Consider the following 20902-nt stretch of genomic DNA (forward strand, 5'->3'; position numbering starts at 1 on the left):
AATGCCACACACAGTCCCCTGTAGATAGTGCCACACACAGCCCCCCCTGTAAATAGTTCCACACAGCCCCAGCTATTGTAGATAGTGCCACACAGCCCCTCTCTTGTAGATAGTGCCATACACAGCCCCCCACTATAGACAGTGCCACACAGCCTCCCTTCTTGTAGATAGGGCCACACAGCCCCCCCCCTCCCACTGTTGATAGTGCCACACAGCCCCCACTCTTGAAGATAGTGCCACACAGCCCCCTAATGTGGACAGAGCCACAAAGCCCTCCCCTTGACATAGTGCCACACAGCCCTGCAAACCATTTTTTTTACCATTATTTACCTAGCCCCGTTCCCGTGACGGACGTAGTTGCTCAGAGACGGGACCCTTGCGTAGCCAGCATTATGCAGTGACATCATCACGCTGGCCTGCGCATGGATTCTTATATAGTATTCAATTGTTTGGCATCCTGAGGACGCAGATACAATTGAACATGTCAGAAGCGAGCCCCCCTGGTGCTAGCGACGCTACCAGCATGAGGGGTCCCGTGCTGCCTGGCCCATATTATGAGCCGGGCGGCCATGTCTACAAGAGTAAGCAGTGGGAGAGGGAGACCATGTCTCTCTGCTCCGCTGCAGGATGAAAGCAGCTCGCTGCCTGGGCCCACCGGAGGATCCTACGCTGGCTGCAAAGTCATAGATTTTATCCATTGAACACCAACGTAGCTAATCGGCGTGTATACAGTTGCAAATCTGCGGCAGAAATCCTAAACATCGTCCACTGTACTGCATGGTTTTGCAAATCCTCCCCTTGTGAACAGTACCTTAGACTTCCTTCACACTTTATGTGCCACGTTTTTTTGGGGAAAAGTTTTTTAGTAACATGATAGATGCGTTTTTTTATGGTGTTTTACGTGGCTTTTTTTTGCAAATGTGTCTTACAACCTGCATTTTTTTATGTCTCGTTTTTCACATTGCAAATCATGTGATTCAAAGATCATGTGATGCAAAAATTCCTCTTTGCAACACGTGATTTATTCCGAATAAAGCCATAAAAAAACACATGGACACATGCATTTTTTTTCAAGAGTAACTAAACTTTAAAAAAAACTTTTGACACATAGTGAAATGTCAGTAGTTTTGTTCGGTGGGGGTCCAAGTACAGAGACCCCCACAAATCACTAAAACGAAGAGGCAGAAGCGCTCAGGTGAGCAGTGTACAGGCTCAATAGAAAGTCCATAGAGAGTCCATATGCCATTCGCTCGGCTTTCCGAGGAAAGACGTCCAGAAAAGAAGTGGCACAGAGCTCACCCGAGCCATTCTGCCTCTTTGTTTTAGTGATTTGTGGGGGTCTCAGTGCTCGGACCGCCATTGATCAAAACTTCTGACATGTCAAAAGTTTTTAAAAGTTTAGTTCAGGGGCCTAACTAGGAAACACTGGGCCCCATAGCATACTTTTGACTGGCCCCCCTCTACCCTCCGCTGGGTGCCACACACAGCCCCCACTTGTAGATAGTGCCCCCCCAGTGGATTGTGCCATAAAGTATCCATGTATACTCTGCCATACAGCCCCTCTGTAGATAGTGCCATACAGCCGCCCACCTCTTCCTTGTAGACAGTGCCCCCCACCACCCCCTTGTAGACAGTGCCCCCCAAACAAATAAAACCAAAAAATTATACTCAGCTTCCTGTATTGAACAGAGCTGCTCCACAAAGCCGACGGGATCCTTGCGTAGGCCGGTGTGATCCAGTGACGTCATCACGCTGGCCTGCGCAGGGATCCTGTCCCTGTGCCTGAATGGCTACAGGCCGACCGTGTAGCCTAATAAATGACAGAGCAGGGAGATACATGGGAAGGCTCGTGCCGGCGGGCGGTAGTTACACAACTGGTTTAGTTACCACTTAGGGCCAGTTCCCATAGCTGGGACTGTGCGTGGCGGGTCCCTCTGCAAAATTATTCCTCCTCCCATTGACTTCAATGGGAAGTTTGGGCGGAAAAAATCAGCTAGCGGGAAAAAGAAGCGTCCACCTCCCATTAAAATGAATAGGAGGCAGAATTTTCGGCAGAATCCGCGGAGGTCTATGGTTTCCGTTTGTCTCAGTTGTGCAAGGGTTCTGGCGTTTTGACGGAATGAATAGCGCAGTAGACCACGGTATTGATTCCGTCAAAAGGACGGAACCCTTGCACAACGGAGACAAACGGAAACCATTTGCACCGGATTCGTCCCCATTGTAAACATTGTAAACAACGGTGATGCAACCGGAACCCTATGGTTTCCGTTTGTTTCAGTCAGGGTTCCGTTCTGATGGGAAGCTGTGACGAAAAGTCAGAACGGGACCCTGACGCAGATGTGAACGAAGCCTTAGTTTCCCAGTATATTATATGGTACCATAGTGCAGTGGAAAACTACAACTCGTCCTCATGTCGACAAAAAAAATAAAAAATGTTATGGCTCATGGAAGGCGCGGCGGAAAAAAAGAAAATGAAAAAATGCAAAGTGGCGAGGGGTTAAAATAGCGATTTGATCATAATATACATATAACAATAAAATCCTAATAATAATAATAATAATAATAACAACCTGTTATAATATATTTATAATAATGATGATATATGAATGACTGTAGTGACAATGACAATACTATTGATGATAATCACGTATTAAACGCGCAGTGGAGCAGTAACGCGTCCTTCAGCCTTTTGTCCCCGGCAGGACGCCGTAGTTGTAGTCTCATTGCAGCATGCCGGAAGTTGTAGTTTGTTGTCGCTGTCCGCGGCTGCTGTTAGGTAACTTGCTCATGTTCCTGCGCTGACTGCGGGTAAGTTTCTGCTGGAGCCTGTCGCTGAGTATATATATATGTATATGTAGATCTGGTGTCTTTATGTCACAGCTATTACTGCTGGTTATCACGTCCATACGTTTTGCTTCTTATAGTCACATGACCTGGTGTTTCTGGATTATCAAGTGTTCTGGATTATCAGAGTCCTTTAGGAAGATCAGGATCCCATAATGCAATTATACCAAAGAGTGAATCACAATCATTGACAGCTGATGTAGACTACAGTGGCGGCTGTCAATCATTGGTTGCTATGAACAACTGCACCACTTTTCCTTTGCACCAGTTTTGATAAATCTTTCCCAATATTTTTTTTTAGGTATTATATTTTATGGTGTTATAATGTACGACTCTGTTGTTCCGGATTTCCTCGCAGATTTCACCTACTTTATTGTATGGCGGCAAATCCGCTGTAAAATCCGCCAGTTAACAGGGTTGTCTAGAAATAAAACGAATGACCGGTCCTCAGGATAGGACGTCAATATCCGCAGATCAGGGGCCGCCATCGAGCTCCGCACTGTACCAAGCTGCCACTCGTGTTATAGTCCCGCGCTCCGCCGCTACGAGTGACCGCGTCGTACAAATGTGGAGTTACTGCGGATCTTTACAGGGCTCATCGTGTGAATCCAACCTGAGGTGTATATATATATATTTCTTATCCATCCTAGGTGCATATATATTAATATTATTCATTATTATTTTTATTTATTACCCGTTCCCGGCTGACTAATGTCTTTTGGCGTTGCTGTAGAAAAGGCGTCTGAGAAGCCTCCTGAATACAGTGGAGGAGGGGGAGAAACTCTGACTCTGGCTGCTTAACCCTTTGATTGCTGTGGTACACAGGCCTAGTCATTAAGGGGTTAAGATAAATACAAAAATCTATCTATCTATCTCATATCTATCTATCTATCTATCTATCTATCTATCTATCTATCTATCTATCTATCTATCTATCTCATATCTATCTATCTATCTATCTATCTATCTATCTATCTATCTATCTATCTATCTATCTATCTCATATCTATCTCATATCTATCTCATATCTATCTCATATCTATCTCATATCTATCTCATATCTATCTATCTATCTATCTATCTATCTATCTATCTATCTATCTCATATCTATCTCATATCTATCTCATATCTATCTATCTATCTCATATCTATCTATCTATCTATCTATCTATCTATCTATCTATCTATCTATCTATCTATCTATCTATCTATCTATCTATCTCACATCTATCTCACATCTATCTATCTCATATCTCTCTATCTATCTATCTATCTATCTATCTATCTCATATCTATCTATCTCATATCTATCTATCTCATATCTATCTATCTATCTATCTATCTCATATCTATCTATCTATCTATCTATCTCATATCTATCTATCTATCTATCTCATATCTATCTATCTATCTATCTATCTATCTCATATCTATCTATCTATCTATCTATCTCATATCTATCTATCTCATATCTATCTATCTATCTATCTATCTATCTATCTATCTATCTATCTATCTATCTATCTCATATCTATCTATCTATCTATCTCATATCTATCTATCTCATATCTATCTCTCTATCTCTCTATCTCTCTATCTCTCTATCTATCTCACATCTATCTATCTCATATCTATCTATCTATCTATCTATCTATCTATCTATCTATCTATCTATCTATCTATCTATCTATCTATCTCATATCTATCTATCTATCTATCTATCTATCTATCTATCTATCTATCTATCTATCTATCTATCTATCTATCTATCTCTCTCATATCTACCTAAGGCCCAATGCACACAACCGTATTTTCATCTATCCCGAAATACTGTCCGTATATACGGATCCGTAAAAAAAAGAGGGAGGATGCGAATGATGTCACCAACGTGTTGCATAGCAACGCTTCCGGAAATACGGACAGCATACGGATGCACCTTAGGCTTCTATGGGAGAGTCCGTGCCGTAATTACGGACAAGAATAAGACGGGCTCTATCATTTATTCAGCACAGACACCCATCAGTGAAAATACTGAAAGGCGTCCGTGGCCAATAGACATGATTGGGTCCGTAATTATGGATGAAAAGTCCGGCCGTGTGAATGGGGCCTTCTGTGTTTTCCGGATTACATCGGTTTCTTGTGTAACATCCCTTGTGGTGTAACCTCTGTGGTAATCCTCTGCACATTACACGTTCTGGCCCATCCTGACAGGAGAGACGTCTGTGCTGCTGATATATTTATCTCACCGAAAGTCCAAACTGAATACAATTGTAACAAACCCCCAGCTCTGACAAGTATTAGGTCAGGGCAGGTATTAAATCTCTGAGATGTAAAGAACAATGTTCCCATTCACTGTCAGCAAGCAGAGGGCTTAAAAGTGAGAAAGAATTGAAACAATTCAAGGCCTCATTTTTTTAAAACTGCCCAACAGTAACACCCTCCTTGTTACCCATAGCAACCAATCACAGCGCAGCTTTCATTTCTTATCCAATAGGTACAAATAATTCACGTGTAAGGCCGTGTTCACACGTAGCGAATACACTGCAGGTTTAATTGCGTCCAGCCCGGCCACCGGGGAGGACGTTTTATCCCATGTGACTGCTGCAGCCAATCACAGACTGCAACACTCACATGTGAAGAAACCTCATAGGCCGGGCTGTAGAACGTCAGAGGGACTCGTCGCCATGGCTACGGGTAAGTATGACTTTTTTATTTATTTTTTTGCTTGCTGTTTACCACACTGGACTTTCCGGCGGGAAAAACTGCACCACAATTAGACATGGTGTATATATATATAAAATTGCTGCTTCTTGCCACACGGCTTCCTCTTCCATGCCGGGTATATGACTGTTGGGCAGTGGTGTACACATTAGGGTTACATCACCCGTGTCCTGTGTTACGTAACGTGAACACGGAGGACATCAGAAAGGCTCCTGTACCTTTAATAAAGTTTACACGGGCGCACTGTCATTTATTCGTTGTAGTTGCGTGACTATTAGAGGGGTTGGAGTTCATCAAAGCAAATCTGTCACCATAATATACTGCCCTATTTATAGGTGGCATATTATGGGCACAGGTCCGCTTGAATATTACTAAAAAAAAATAAAAAAAAAATACAGTAGGCCTCAGATTTATAAATCCGCTTTATTCATGAGGGGAGCGCTCCATCCCCCGCCCTCCCCACCGGTAACTGACGGCAGCTGTGTGTACATGGAGATACATGGCAGGTAATTGGTGAGCGATGCGGGGCAGCATATTAAAGGAGACCTAGCAGAATACATGACATCTATAATAAACACGTCAAAACTGAGATATGATCCCTAAGGCTATGTTCACACGGAGTATTTTGGGGGAGGAATATCTGCCTCAAAATTCCGTTTGGAACTTTGAGGCAGATTTTCCTTTCCCTGCACGCCGATTTTCGCGGTGATTTTCGCGCCGTTTTTCGCCCGCGGCCATTGAGCGCCGCGGGCATAAAACAGCACGAAATACGCTTTCTCTGCCTCCCATTGAAGTCAATGGGAGGTCAGAGGCGGAAGCGCCCGAAGATAGGGCATGTCGCTTCCCATTGAAATCAATGGGAGGCGTTCTTGGGCCGTTTGTGCCGAGTTTTGCGACGCGGTTTCCGCGTCAAAAAACTCTGCAAAATACCCCGTGTGAACATAGCCTTAACCCCCTGGCGCCCCAGCCATTTTCCAGTTTTTCATTTGCGCTTTTTTCGTCCCCACCTTCCAAAAGCCATAACTTTTTTTGACAAACCTGGGGCCTTCATTAGGCCTCCAGGATACTATGATTACCATCGGCCTTCTGGGGGGGTGCAATCGGCTGGCGGATGTCACCCTCCTTCTTACAGCTAAGATGCCTCAGTCACTATTGACTGCGACATCTTAAGCGGCCGGGATCGGAGTCTGCTCCGATCCCGTCCTTTGCAGCGAGGTGTCGGCTGTAACATGCAGCTGACACCCGCTGAGTATGGAGCCCGCTCCATGCAATCCCTTGGTGGCCTTGATTTACGGTTACATCGCCAAGGGTTCAAAGGTGTATTACCATCAATGTCCTTTATAGCATATCCACAGGAAATACCATAAATATCTTACAGGTGTGGGTCCCACATCTGGGATCTTTACCGATCTCCAGAAGGAGGGTCTGGAAACCGCTAAATCCGTGTCTCAGACATCTAAAAAAAAGCTCTCCATAGCGAAGTTGGAGTTTGCGGTGGCATCTTGGAGAGTGGATAAATAAGGGACTGTAACGGAGGCCGGATCATTAAGGAGCGAGGCAGCAGGTAAGTTGACTACGTATATTTTCTATACCCAACTGGAGGGTCGCTTTAACACAAAGAGAACACAAAAATTCTACCCAGGGCAGGTTTTAACCGTTAATCCCATATCTGCCCATAGAACCATGCCAACATTTCAGAATCCGAGCGTTGTAGCCTTCCCGCGTCTGGCCAAGTCCGACTTCATTCAGGTCTTCTCTTCATTTCAGTAGACTTTTCTCCTATTGGGGGGTATAAATCCGGACAGTCCTACTTAATGTCGTTCTGTCACCAGGTTCGAATGAACATGATTCAATTAATAACCGAGGTAATGTTTATTCCCCTCACAGAACATTATCGCGTGGTGAACCTAGAGTCGTGATTTCCCTTTACCCTCCTCAAGCTCATGCTGACCTCGCCCCGTCTCCTCAACACCCGGATATTACTATTCCAGCTGTTAAGTGGCAGGTACATGGGAGACATGAGTTCTAAAACCCAGTTACCCAGCAATGACGAAGCTCTGGCTGGAAGGTCTGAGAAGATGCGAGAAACAGGTAAGTCCCCTATATGAATAGCGTGTTATAGATTCTGACCTTCATCTCAGCCTTATCGTCTCTAATGTCCAAATCCTACAAAAAAAACAAACATGTTTCATTAACTAGATGAATGGGAAAAATGTCATAGATTATTTCAGTCTTCGGAAGTGATGGAGTAAAGCCCCTCCCCCAGAGGCCAGGAAGTGACATGAGACCTGCATACAGAGCCTTATCTGTTGCTTTAGTGTTACTATGTTGCCCTATCTAGGCCTCCAGCTGTACAGTAGAGCCGTCATTACCTGGCCCTTCTTCTAATGATAGTGAAATGACTCTGCACATTCTATCACAGTCTACACAGCAAAGCAAACAGGGAGCATCCGCCTATTGTGTGTGCTCTAGTGGCCAGTGTGAGCAGTGCAATATTTCAAGATTTTTGTTATGTGTCTAGTAACAAAGGCAAATAAAAAAAACGCCACCAACATAAATAAACTACATATATATATATATATGTGTGTGTGTGTTTTTAACAAAAATCTGATTTAAATGTATGTTCGTTTCTGATACTGTTGGTTTAAGGGTGAAAAGCACTTTCTTTTACATGAAAAGGAATTACAGGTTGGTATAGGCCACCCTAGGGTTGCCACCAGGAAGGTAAACCACCCTCATCGTGGAGTCAAACTCCAAAAATCTTAGCTTTGTTTTACCCATGTTTGGGTGTAATTACGAGCACCTCTTTTGTGTTTTTTTTTTGTCGTGCCCCATTACCTACATCAGTAATTACTAATATAATATTGTATCGAGTTCTGATCTGTTGTGTATGATGGGTTGACTTTAAACTAGAAACGAGGGCACCTGTATTGTCCAAAAAGTTCCACTTCTAGTTCATCTGCCCATAGATCATCATCAACAATGGCTTGGGTACCATCCAGGTATTTTCAAAAATGTGCTTTTCTCTTCCTCTCGGATAGTAGTGGTTTCCTCCTCGCTGCTTTTTCCATTGTTGCCCGATCTTTTGTGGGGTCATGAATGTTGATCTTGGCTGAGGCCGGGGAGACTGAAGTCTTGCGGTTGTCCATGGTGGGATTATTTGCACCATACTGGATCAGTTACCACTGCTTTTTTTGGAGTACCGGTAATTTTTACTGCCGGCCATTACTGGGAAGATTTGGCACCGCTCCAAGTCTTCTCCATTTGAAAACCATGGCCGTCACTGTGATTCGATGGTGTCCCAGAACAATAACCCTTTCTGTGCTGACAGATATATATATTTTTTGTTCCTCTCATCCCTTCTCGACTTTACTTTTAATGTTCTGGTAGAAACTTTGTATTTACCCTCAGAAGTTTAGCGATTAAATATTGATACCAAATTGGAAAAAGTTTTTTTTTTTTTTTTTGCATTTATTACTGTTATAGGGTTTGCGTCTAGTTATTAAGAGAAGGGGCGGATATTTTTGTGTGAAATGGGTGTTGGGCAACTTTCTTCCTTAATTAAAAACAGCAATTAGTTGAAAAACGTCTTATGTGGTTACTCAGGAACTTTTTGTCTAATTTCACATGGTATCCCACGATCAAAAATCCTTCAGTCTCGCAAATACACAGTCTGCTCTATATATAAACTAGGGTTTGTTTGATCTCCTATCTAACTCCGTTCCCGGCCATTTACCCGATTCAGCACCACATTTGGTGGCGGTCACGGTTTTGTCAAAGGGAGGGGCTGCCTTTCAACAATGATCGTTCCCAGGTACTCCTTTTTGCCTAGGCCGGCAATCATACACTGACAGACTGGGGCCTAACAAAGGCCTCAGGTCTGTCCAGGGCTGGTGACAGATTTATAACATTACATTGTAGGTAAAAAGTTCAAGAAAGATATAAATAAAAAAATTGCTTTTTTATATATTTGAACATCTTAAAATAATACATATATGTTGAATACTAACTTATCTGCATGCTAAAATGATTCCTAAAAAATTACTTAAATTTTTTTTTATGGCTTTTGGAACATGGGGAGAGACAAAAGTGGAAATAAATGGCGTGAAATTGGGCTTGGTCCTTTTGTGGTTAGAAGGGTTTGCCTTGCCAGAATGAAGCTGCCCCGGCGATAAGCCGGTCACCACAGGCCCGGCTGGTTAATAACTTTTTGTGCTAGTTTACTTTTTGGTGGACTTACTAAGGATCATAAACTATTTTAACCTTCTATACAAAGCGTCCATGTTTACTTTTTCACAAGCTTCTTTATCAAGGATTTCTAGGCATGAAATTATTTTTGGATTGAGTGCGGACTTTTACCGATCGTGCCGTCGGCCAAGTCATAAGACTCGTATAACCAGTAACCTTTGCAGGTGGATTATATTACAAGAACTTTGAAACTTTCTTATTTCATTCACACACAATGTTCCGGAAACTGTAAATGAATCATATCATTGTTTTCTAATATGATCTAGTCCAATGAACGTACGTGGATTTATCTGCCCCCCTCCCTCATGCTGACCCTTGTTTAGAACCACAGAAGTTTCCACACCAATATTTCTTCTCCCTCAAAAAAATAAAATATCTCCGGGATGGACAAACCCCAGGAGTCCGCCAATATGCTGAGAAATTTCTACTAGTACCAACATTTTGTGGTTGTTCTTTATTGAAGTTTTGGAAGTTTTTATTAATGGGCAACTAAAAAAGTAATATTTTCTCCTGGAGTGGTCTCACTGGTTTTGATAAAACCTATTTAAAATAAAACAAAAAATAAAGCACATTTTGTTTACCCTGGGGTGAGCTTTCTCTTGTGCTCATTAATGCCTTCTGCTGGATTATGCATGTATTATGGGATACCAAAAGAAGAGGGGGTAGGAAAACTGATAGAGGCACATTGCTGCTTCACAGAAGTTCTTGTAATATTCAAGACTAACACTACTATAATACTGCTCCTATATACAAGAATATAACTACTATAATACTGCTCCTATATACAAGAATATAACTACTATAATACTGCTCCTATATACAAGAATATAACTACTATAATACTGCTCCTATATACAAGAATATAACTACTATAATACTGCCACCATATACAAGAATATAACTACTATAACACTACTCCGTATATACAAGAATATAACTACTATAATACTGCTCCTATACACAAGAATATAACTACTATAATACTGTCCCCTATATACAAGAATATAACTACTGTAATACTGCTCCTATGTACAAGAATATAACAACTATAATACTGCCTCCTATATACAAGAATAGAACTACTATAATACTGCCCCCGATATACAAGAATATAACTACTATAATACTGCTCCTATATACAAGAATATAACTACTATAATACTGCTCCTATATACAAGAATATAACTACTATAATACTGTTCCTATATACAAGAATATAACTACTATATTACTGCCCCCTATATACAAGAATATAACTACTATAATACTGCTCCTATATACAAGAATATAACTACTATAATACTGCTCCTATATACAAGAATATAACTACTATAATACTGCTCCTATATACAAGAATATAACTACTATAATACTGCTCCTATATACAAGAATATAACTACTATAATACTGCTCCTATATACAAGAATATAACTACTATAATACTTTCCCTATATACAAGAATATAACTACTATAATACTGCCCCCTATATACAAGAATATAACTACTATAATACTGCCCCTATATACAAGAATATAACTACTATATTACTGCCCCCTATGTACAAGACTATAACTACTATAATACTGCTCCTATATACAAGAATATAACTACTATAATACTGCTCCTATATACAAGAATATAACTACTATAATACTGCTCCTATATACAAGAATATAACTACTATAATACTGCTCCTATATGCAAGAATATAACTACTATAATACTTTCCCTATATACAAGAATATAACTACTATAATACTGCCCCCTATATACAAGAATATAACTACTATAATACTGCCCCTATATACAAGAATATAACTACTATAATACTGCCCCTTATATACAAGAATATAACTACTATAATACTTTCCCTATATACAAGAATATAACTACTATAATACTGCCCCCTATATACAAGAATATAACTACTATAATACTGCCCCATATATACAAGAATATAACTACTATAATACTGCCTCCTATACACAAGAATATAACTACTATAATACTTTCCCTATATACAAGAATATAACTATAATACTGCCCCCTATATACAAGAATATAACTACTATAATACTGCTCCTATATACAAGAATATAACTACTATAATACTGCTCCTATATACAAGAATATAACTACTATAATACTTTCCCTATATACAAGAATATAACTATAATACTGCCCCCTATATACAAGAATATAACTACTATAATACTGCTCCTATATACAAGAATATAACTACTATAATACTGCTCCTATATACAAGAATATAACTACTATAATACTGCTCCTATACACAAGAATATAACTACTATAATACTGTCCCCTATATACAAGAATATAACTACTATAATACTGCCCCTATATACAAGAATATAACTACTATAATACTGCCCCTATATACAAGAATATAACTACTATAATACTGCCGCTATATACAAGAATATAATTACTATAATACTGCTCCTATATACAAGAATATAACTACTATAATACTGCCCCTATATACAAGAATATAACTACTATAATACTGCTCCTACATAAGAGAATATAACTACTATAATAGTGCCCCTATATGCAAGAATATAACTACTATAACACTACTCCGTATATACAAGAATATAACTACTATAATACTGCCCCCTATATACAAGAATATAACTACTATAATACTGCTCCTATACACAAGAATATAACTACTATAATACTGTCCCCTATATACAAGAATATAACTACTGTAATACTGCTCCTATGTACAAGAATATAACAACTATAATACTGCCTCCTATATACAAGAATAGAACTACTATAATACTGCCCCGATATACAAGAATATAACTACTATAATACTGCTCCTATATACAAGAATATAACTACTATAATACTCCTCCTATATACAAGAATATAACTACTATAATACTGTTCCTATATACAAGAATATAACTACTATAATACTGCCCCAATATACAAGAATATAACTACTATATTACTGCCCCCTATATACAAGAATATAACTACTATAATACTGCTCCTATATACAAGAATATAACTACTATAATACTGCCCCTACATACAACAATATAACTACTATAATACTGCCCCTATATACAAGAATATAACTACTATAATACTGCCCCCTATATGCAAGAATATAACTACTATAACACTGCCCCTATATACAAGAATATAACTACTATAATACTGCCCCTATATACAAGAATATAACTACTATAATACTGCCCCCTATATACAAGAATATAACTACTATAATACTGCCCCTATATACAAGAATATAAATACTATAATACTGCCCCTATATACAAGAATATAACTACTATAATACTGCTCCTACATAAGAGAATATAACTACTATAATAGTGCCCCCTATATGCAAGAATATAACTACTATAACACTACTCCGTATATACAAGAATATAACTACTATAATACTGCTCCTATACACAAGAATATAACTACTATAATACTGTCCCCTATATACAAGAATATAACTACTGTAATACTGCTCCTATGTACAAGAATATAACAACTATAATACTGCCTCCTATATACAAGAATAGAACTACTATAATACTGCCCCCGATATACAAGAATATAACTACTATAATACTGCTCCTATATACAAGAATATAACTACTATAATACTGCTCCTATATACAAGAATATAACTACTATAATACTGTTCCTATATACAAGAATATAACTACTATAATACTGCCCCAATATACAAGAATATAACTACTATATTACTGCCCCCTATATACAAGAATATAACTACTATAATACTGCTCCTATATACAAGAATATAACTACTATAATACTGCCCCTACATACAACAATATAACTACTATAATACTGCCCCTATATACAAGAATATAACTACTATAATACTGCCCCCTATATGCAAGAATATAACTACTATAACACTGCCCCTATATCAAGAATATAACTACTATAATACTGCCCCTATATACAAGAATATAACTACTATAATACTGCCCCCTATATACAAGAATATAACTACTATAATACTGCCCCTATATACAAGAATATAAATACTATAATACTGCCCCTATATACAAGAATATAACTACTATAATACTGCCCCATATATACAAGAATATTACTACTATAATACTGCCTCCTATATACAAGAATATAAATACTATAATACTGCTCCTATATACAAGAATATAACTACTATAATACTGCCCCTATATACAAGAATATAACTACTATAATACTGCCCCCTATATACAAGAATATAACTACTATAATATTGCCCCTATATACAAGAATATAACTACTATAATACTGCCCCCTATATACAAGAATATAACTACTATAATACTGCCCCCTATATACAAGAATATAACTACTATAATACTGCCCCCTATGTACAAGAATATAACTACTATAACATTGCCCCTATATACAAGAATATAACTACTATAATACTGCCCCCTATATACAAGAATATAACTACTATAATACTGCTCCTATATACAAGAATATAACTACTATAATACTGTCCCCTATATACAAGAATAGAACTACTATAATATTGCCCCTATATACAAGAATATAACTACTATAATACTGCCCCCTATATACAAGAATATAACTACTATAATACTGCTCCTATATACAAGAATATAACTACTATAATACTGTCCCCTATATACAAGAATATAACTACTATAATACTGCTCCTATATACAAGAATATAACTATTATAATACTGCCCTATATACAAGAATATAAATACTATAATACTGCTCCTATATACAAGAATATAACTACTATAATACTGCCCCTATATACAAGAATATAACTACTATAATACTGCCCCTTATGTACAAGAATATAACTACTATAATACTGCCCCTATATACAAGAATATAACTACTATAATACTGCCCCTTATGTACAAGAATATAACTACTATAATACTGCTCCTATATACAAGAATATAACAACTATAATACTGCCCCTATATACAAGAATATAACTACTATATTACTGCCCCCTATATACAAGAATATAACTAATATAATACTGCCCCCTATATGCAAGAATATAACTACTATAATACTGCCCCTATATACAAGAATATAACTACTATATTACTGCCCCCTATGTACAAGACTATAACTACTATAATACTGCTCCTATATACAAGAATATAACTACTATAATACTGCTCCTATATACAAGAATATAACTACTATAATACTTCTCCTATATACAAGAATATAACTACTATAATACTGCCCCTTATATACAAGAATATAACTACTATAATACTTTCCCTATATACAAGAATATAACTACTATAATACTGCCCCCTATATACAAGAATATAACTACTATAATACTGCCCCATATATACAAGAATATAACTACTATAATACTGCCTCCTATACACAAGAATATAACTACTATAATACTTTCCCTATATACAAGAATATAACTATAATACTGCCCCCTATATACAAGAATATAACTACTATAATACTGCTCCTATATACAAGAATATAACTACTATAATACTGCTCCTATATACAAGAATATAACTACTATAATACTTTCCCTATATACAAGAATATAACTATAATACTGCCCCCTATATACAAGAATATAACTACTATAATACTGCTCCTATATACAAGAATATAACTACTATAATACTGCTCCTATATACAAGAATATAACTACTATAATACTGCTCCTATATACAAGAATATAACTACTATAATACTGCCCCCTATATACAAGAATATAACTACTATAATACTGCTCCTGTACACAAGAATATAACTACTATAATACTGTCCCCTATATACAAGAATATAACTACTATAATACTGCCCCTATATACAAGAATATAACTACTATAATACTGCCCCTATATACAAGAATATAACTACTATAATACTGCCACTATATACAAGAATATAATTACTATAATACTGCTCCTATATACAAGAATATAACTACTATAATACTGCCCCTATATACAAGAATATAACTACTATAATACTGCTCCTACATAAGAGAATATAACTACTATAATAGTGCCCCCTATATGCAAGAATATAACTACTATAACACTACTCCGTATATACAAGAATATAACTACTATAATACTGCCCCCTATATACAAGAATATAACTACTATAATACTGCTCCTATACACAAGAATATAACTACTATAATACTGTCCCCTATATACAAGAATATAACTACTGTAATACTGCTCCTATGTACAAGAATATAACAACTATAATACTGCCTCCTATATACAAGAATAGAACTACTATAATACTGCCCCCGATATACAAGAATATAACTACTATAATACTGCTCCTATATACAAGAATATAACTACTATAATACTCCTCCTATATACAAGAATATAACTACTATAATACTGTTCCTATATACAAGAATATAACTACTATAATACTGCCCCAATATACAAGAATATAACTACTATATTACTGCCCCCTATATACAAGAATATAACTACTATAATACTGCCTCCTATATACAAGAATATAACTACTATAATACTGCCCCTACATACAACAATATAACTACTATAATACTGCCCCTATATACAAGAATATAACTACTATAATACTGCCCCCTATATGCAAGAATATAACTACTATAACACTGCCCCTATATACAAGAATATAACTACTATAATACTGCCCCTATATACAAGAATATAACTACTATAATACTGCCCCCTATATACAAGAATATAACTACTATAATACTGCCCCTATATACAAGAATATAAATACTATAATACTGCCCCTATATACAAGAATATAACTACTATAATACTGCCCCATATATACAAGAATATTACTACTATAATACTGCCTCCTATATACAAGATATAAATACTATAATACTGCTCCTATATACAAGAATATAACTACTATAATACTGCCCCTATATACAAGAATATAACTACTATAATACTGCCCCCTATATACAAGAATATAACTACTATAATATTGCCCCTATATACAAGAATATAACTACTATAATACTGCCCCCTATATACAAGAATATAACTACTATAATACTGCCCCCTATATACAAGAATATAACTACTATAATACTGCCCCCTATGTACAAGAATATAACTACTATAATATTGCCCCTATATACAAGAATATAACTACTATAATACTGCTCCCTATATACAAGAATATAACTACTATAATACTGCTCCTATATACAAGAATATAACTATTATAATACTGCTCCTATATACAAGAATATAACTACTATAATACTGCCCCTATATACAAGAATATAACTACTATATTACTGCCCCCTATATACAAGAATATAACTAATATAATACTGCCCCCTATATGCAAGAATATAACTACTATAATACTGCCCCTATATACAAGAATATAACTACTATATTACTGCCCCCTATGTACAAGACTATAACTACTATAATACTGCTCCTATATACAAGAATATAACTACTATAATACTGCTCCTATATACAAGAATATAACTACTATAATACTGCTCCTATATACAAGAATATAACTACTATAATACTGCTCCTATATACAAGAATATAACTACTATAATACTTTCCCTATATACACGAATATAACTACTATAATACTGCCCCCTATATACAAGAATATAACTACTATAATACTGCCCCTATATACAAGAATATAACTACTATAATACTGCCCCTTATATACAACAATATAACTACTATAATACTGCCCCTATATACAAGAATATAACTACTATAATACTGCCCCCTATATGCAAGAATATAACTACTATAATACTGCTCCTATATACAAGAATATAACTACTATAATACTGCTCCTATATACAAGAATATAACTACTATAATACTGCTCCTATATACAAGAATATAACTACTATAATACTGCCCCTATATACAAGAATATAAATACTATAATACTGCCCCTATATACAAGAATATAACTACTATAATACTGCCCCATATATACAAGAATATTACTACTATAATACTGCCTCCTATATACAAGAATATAAATACTATAATACTGCTCCTATATACAAGAATATAACTACTATAATACTGCCCCTATATACAAGAATATAACTACTATAATACTGCCCCCTATATACAAGAATATAACTACTATAATATTGCCCCTATATACAAGAATATAACTACTATAATACTGCCCCCTATATACAAGAATATAACTACTATAATACTGCCCCCTATATACAAGAATATAACTACTATAATACTGCCCCCTATGTACAAGAATATAACTACTATAATATTGCCCCTATATACAAGAATATAACTACTATAATACTGCTCCCTATATACAAGAATATAACTACTATAATACTGCTCCTATATACAAGAATATAACTATTATAATACTGCTCCTATATACAAGAATATAACTACTATAATACTGCCCCTATATACAAGAATATAACTACTATATTACTGCCCCCTATATACAAGAATATAACTAATATAATACTGCCCCCTATATGCAAGAATATAACTACTATAATACTGCCCCTATATACAAGAATATAACTACTATATTACTGCCCCCTATGTACAAGACTATAACTACTATAATACTGCTCCTATATACAAGAATATAACTACTATAATACTGCTCCTATATACAAGAATATAACTACTATAATACTGCTCCTATATACAAGAATATAACTACTATAATACTGCTCCTATATACAAGAATATAACTACTATAATACTTTCCCTATATACACGAATATAACTACTATAATACTGCCCCCTATATACAAGAATATAACTACTATAATACTGCCCCTATATACAAGAATATAACTACTATAATACTGCCCCTTATATACAAGAATATAACTACTATAATACTTTCCCTATATACAAGAATATAACTACTATAATACTGCCCCCTATATACAAGAATATAACTACTATAATACTGCTCCTATATACAAGAATATAACTACTATAATACTGCTCCTATATACAAGAATATAACTACTATAATACTGCTCCTATATACAAGAATATAACTACTATAATACTGCCCCCTATATACAAGAATATAACTACTATAATACTGCTCCTATACACAAGAATATAACTACTATAATACTGTCCCCTATATACAAGAATATAACTACTATAATACTGCCCCTATATACAAGAATATAACTACTATAATACTGCCCCTATATACAAGAATATAACTACTATAATACTGCCCCTATATACAAGAATATAATTACTATAATACTGCTCCTATATACAAGAATATAACTACTATAATACTGCTCCTATATACAAGAATATAACTACTATAATACTGCCCCTATATACAAGAATATAACTACTATAATACTGCTCCTACATAAGAGAATATAACTACTATAATAGTGCCCCCTATATGCAAGAATATAACTACTATAATACTGCCCCCTATATACAAGTATATAACTACTATAATACTGCTCCTATACACAAGAATATAACTACTATAATACTGTCCCCTATATACAAGAATATAACTACTGTAATACTGCTCCTATGTACAAGAATATAACAACTATAATACTGCCTCCTATATACAAGAATAGAACTACTATAATACTGTTCCTATATACAAGAATATAACTACTATAATACTGCCCCAATATACAAGAATATAACTACTATATTACTGCCCCCTATATACAAGAATATAACTACTATAATACTGCCCCTACATACAACAATATAACTACTATAATACTGCCCCTATATACAAGAATATAACTACTATAATACTGCCCCCTATATGCAAGAATATAACTACTATAACACTGCCCCTATATACAAGAATATAACTACTATAATACTGCCCCTATATACAAGAATATAACTACTATAATACTGCCCCCTATATACAAGAATATAACTACTATAATACTGCCCCTATATACAAGAATATAAATACTATAATACTGCCCCTATATACAAGAATATAACTACTATAATACTGCTCCTACATAAGAGAATATAACTACTATAATAGTGCCCCCTATATGCAAGAATATAACTACTATAACACTACTCCGTATATACAAGAATATAACTACTATAATACTGCTCCTATACACAAGAATATAACTACTATAATACTGTCCCCTATATACAAGAATATAACTACTGTAATACTGCTCCTATGTACAAGAATATAACAACTATAATACTGCCTCCTATATACAAGAATAGAACTACTATAATACTGCCCCCGATATACAAGAATATAACTACTATAATACTGCTCCTATATACAAGAATATAACTACTATAATACTGCTCCTATATACAAGAATATAACTACTATAATACTGTTCCTATATACAAGAATATAACTACTATAATACTGCCCCAATATACAAGAATATAACTACTATATTACTGCCCCCTATATACAAGAATATAACTACTATAATACTGCTCCTATATACAAGAATATAACTACTATAATACTGCCCCTACATACAACAATATAACTACTATAATACTGCCCCTATATACAAGAATATAACTACTATAATACTGCCCCCTATATGCAAGAATATAACTACTATAACACTGCCCCTATATACAAGAATATAACTACTATAATACTGCCCCCTATATACAAGAATATAACTACTATAATACTGCCCCTATATACAAGAATATAAATACTATAATACTGCCCCTATATACAAGAATATAACTACTATAATACTGCCCCATATATACAAGAATATTACTACTATAATACTGCCTCCTATATACAAGAATATAAATACTATAATACTGCTCCTATATACAAGAATATAACTACTATAATACTGCCCCTATATACAAGAATATAACTACTATAATACTGCCCCCTATATACAAGAATATAACTACTATAATATTGCCCCTATATACAAGAATATAACTACTATAATACTGCCCCCTATATACAAGAATAGAACTACTATAATAC

At 35.6% G+C, this 20902-nt stretch overlaps 1 protein-coding gene across 3 annotated transcripts in view; it reads left to right on the forward strand.

The window, feature by feature from the left end:
• Positions 1 to 2725: 2725 nt before the first annotated feature.
• Positions 2726 to 20902, forward strand: part of MSRA (methionine sulfoxide reductase A) — a 295027-nt gene continuing 276850 nt past the window's right edge. For 2 of the 3 annotated variants that reach the window (XM_075860869.1, XM_075860871.1), the window contains exons 1-2: positions 2726 to 2808; positions 7454 to 7657. In XM_075860869.1, coding sequence (XP_075716984.1) covers positions 7510 to 7657 — 148 coding nt within the window. In that variant the 5' untranslated portion in view covers positions 2726 to 2808; positions 7454 to 7509. Of the gene's footprint in view, positions 2809 to 7001; positions 7131 to 7453; positions 7658 to 20902 lie in introns of those variants that run through there. The other variant, XM_075860870.1, reaches the window with a different exon arrangement.

The sequence above is a fragment of the Rhinoderma darwinii genome, chromosome 4, assembly GCF_050947455.1.
Source record: "Rhinoderma darwinii isolate aRhiDar2 chromosome 4, aRhiDar2.hap1, whole genome shotgun sequence".
In the NCBI taxonomy this organism is placed as follows: domain Eukaryota; kingdom Metazoa; phylum Chordata; class Amphibia; order Anura; family Rhinodermatidae; genus Rhinoderma; species Rhinoderma darwinii.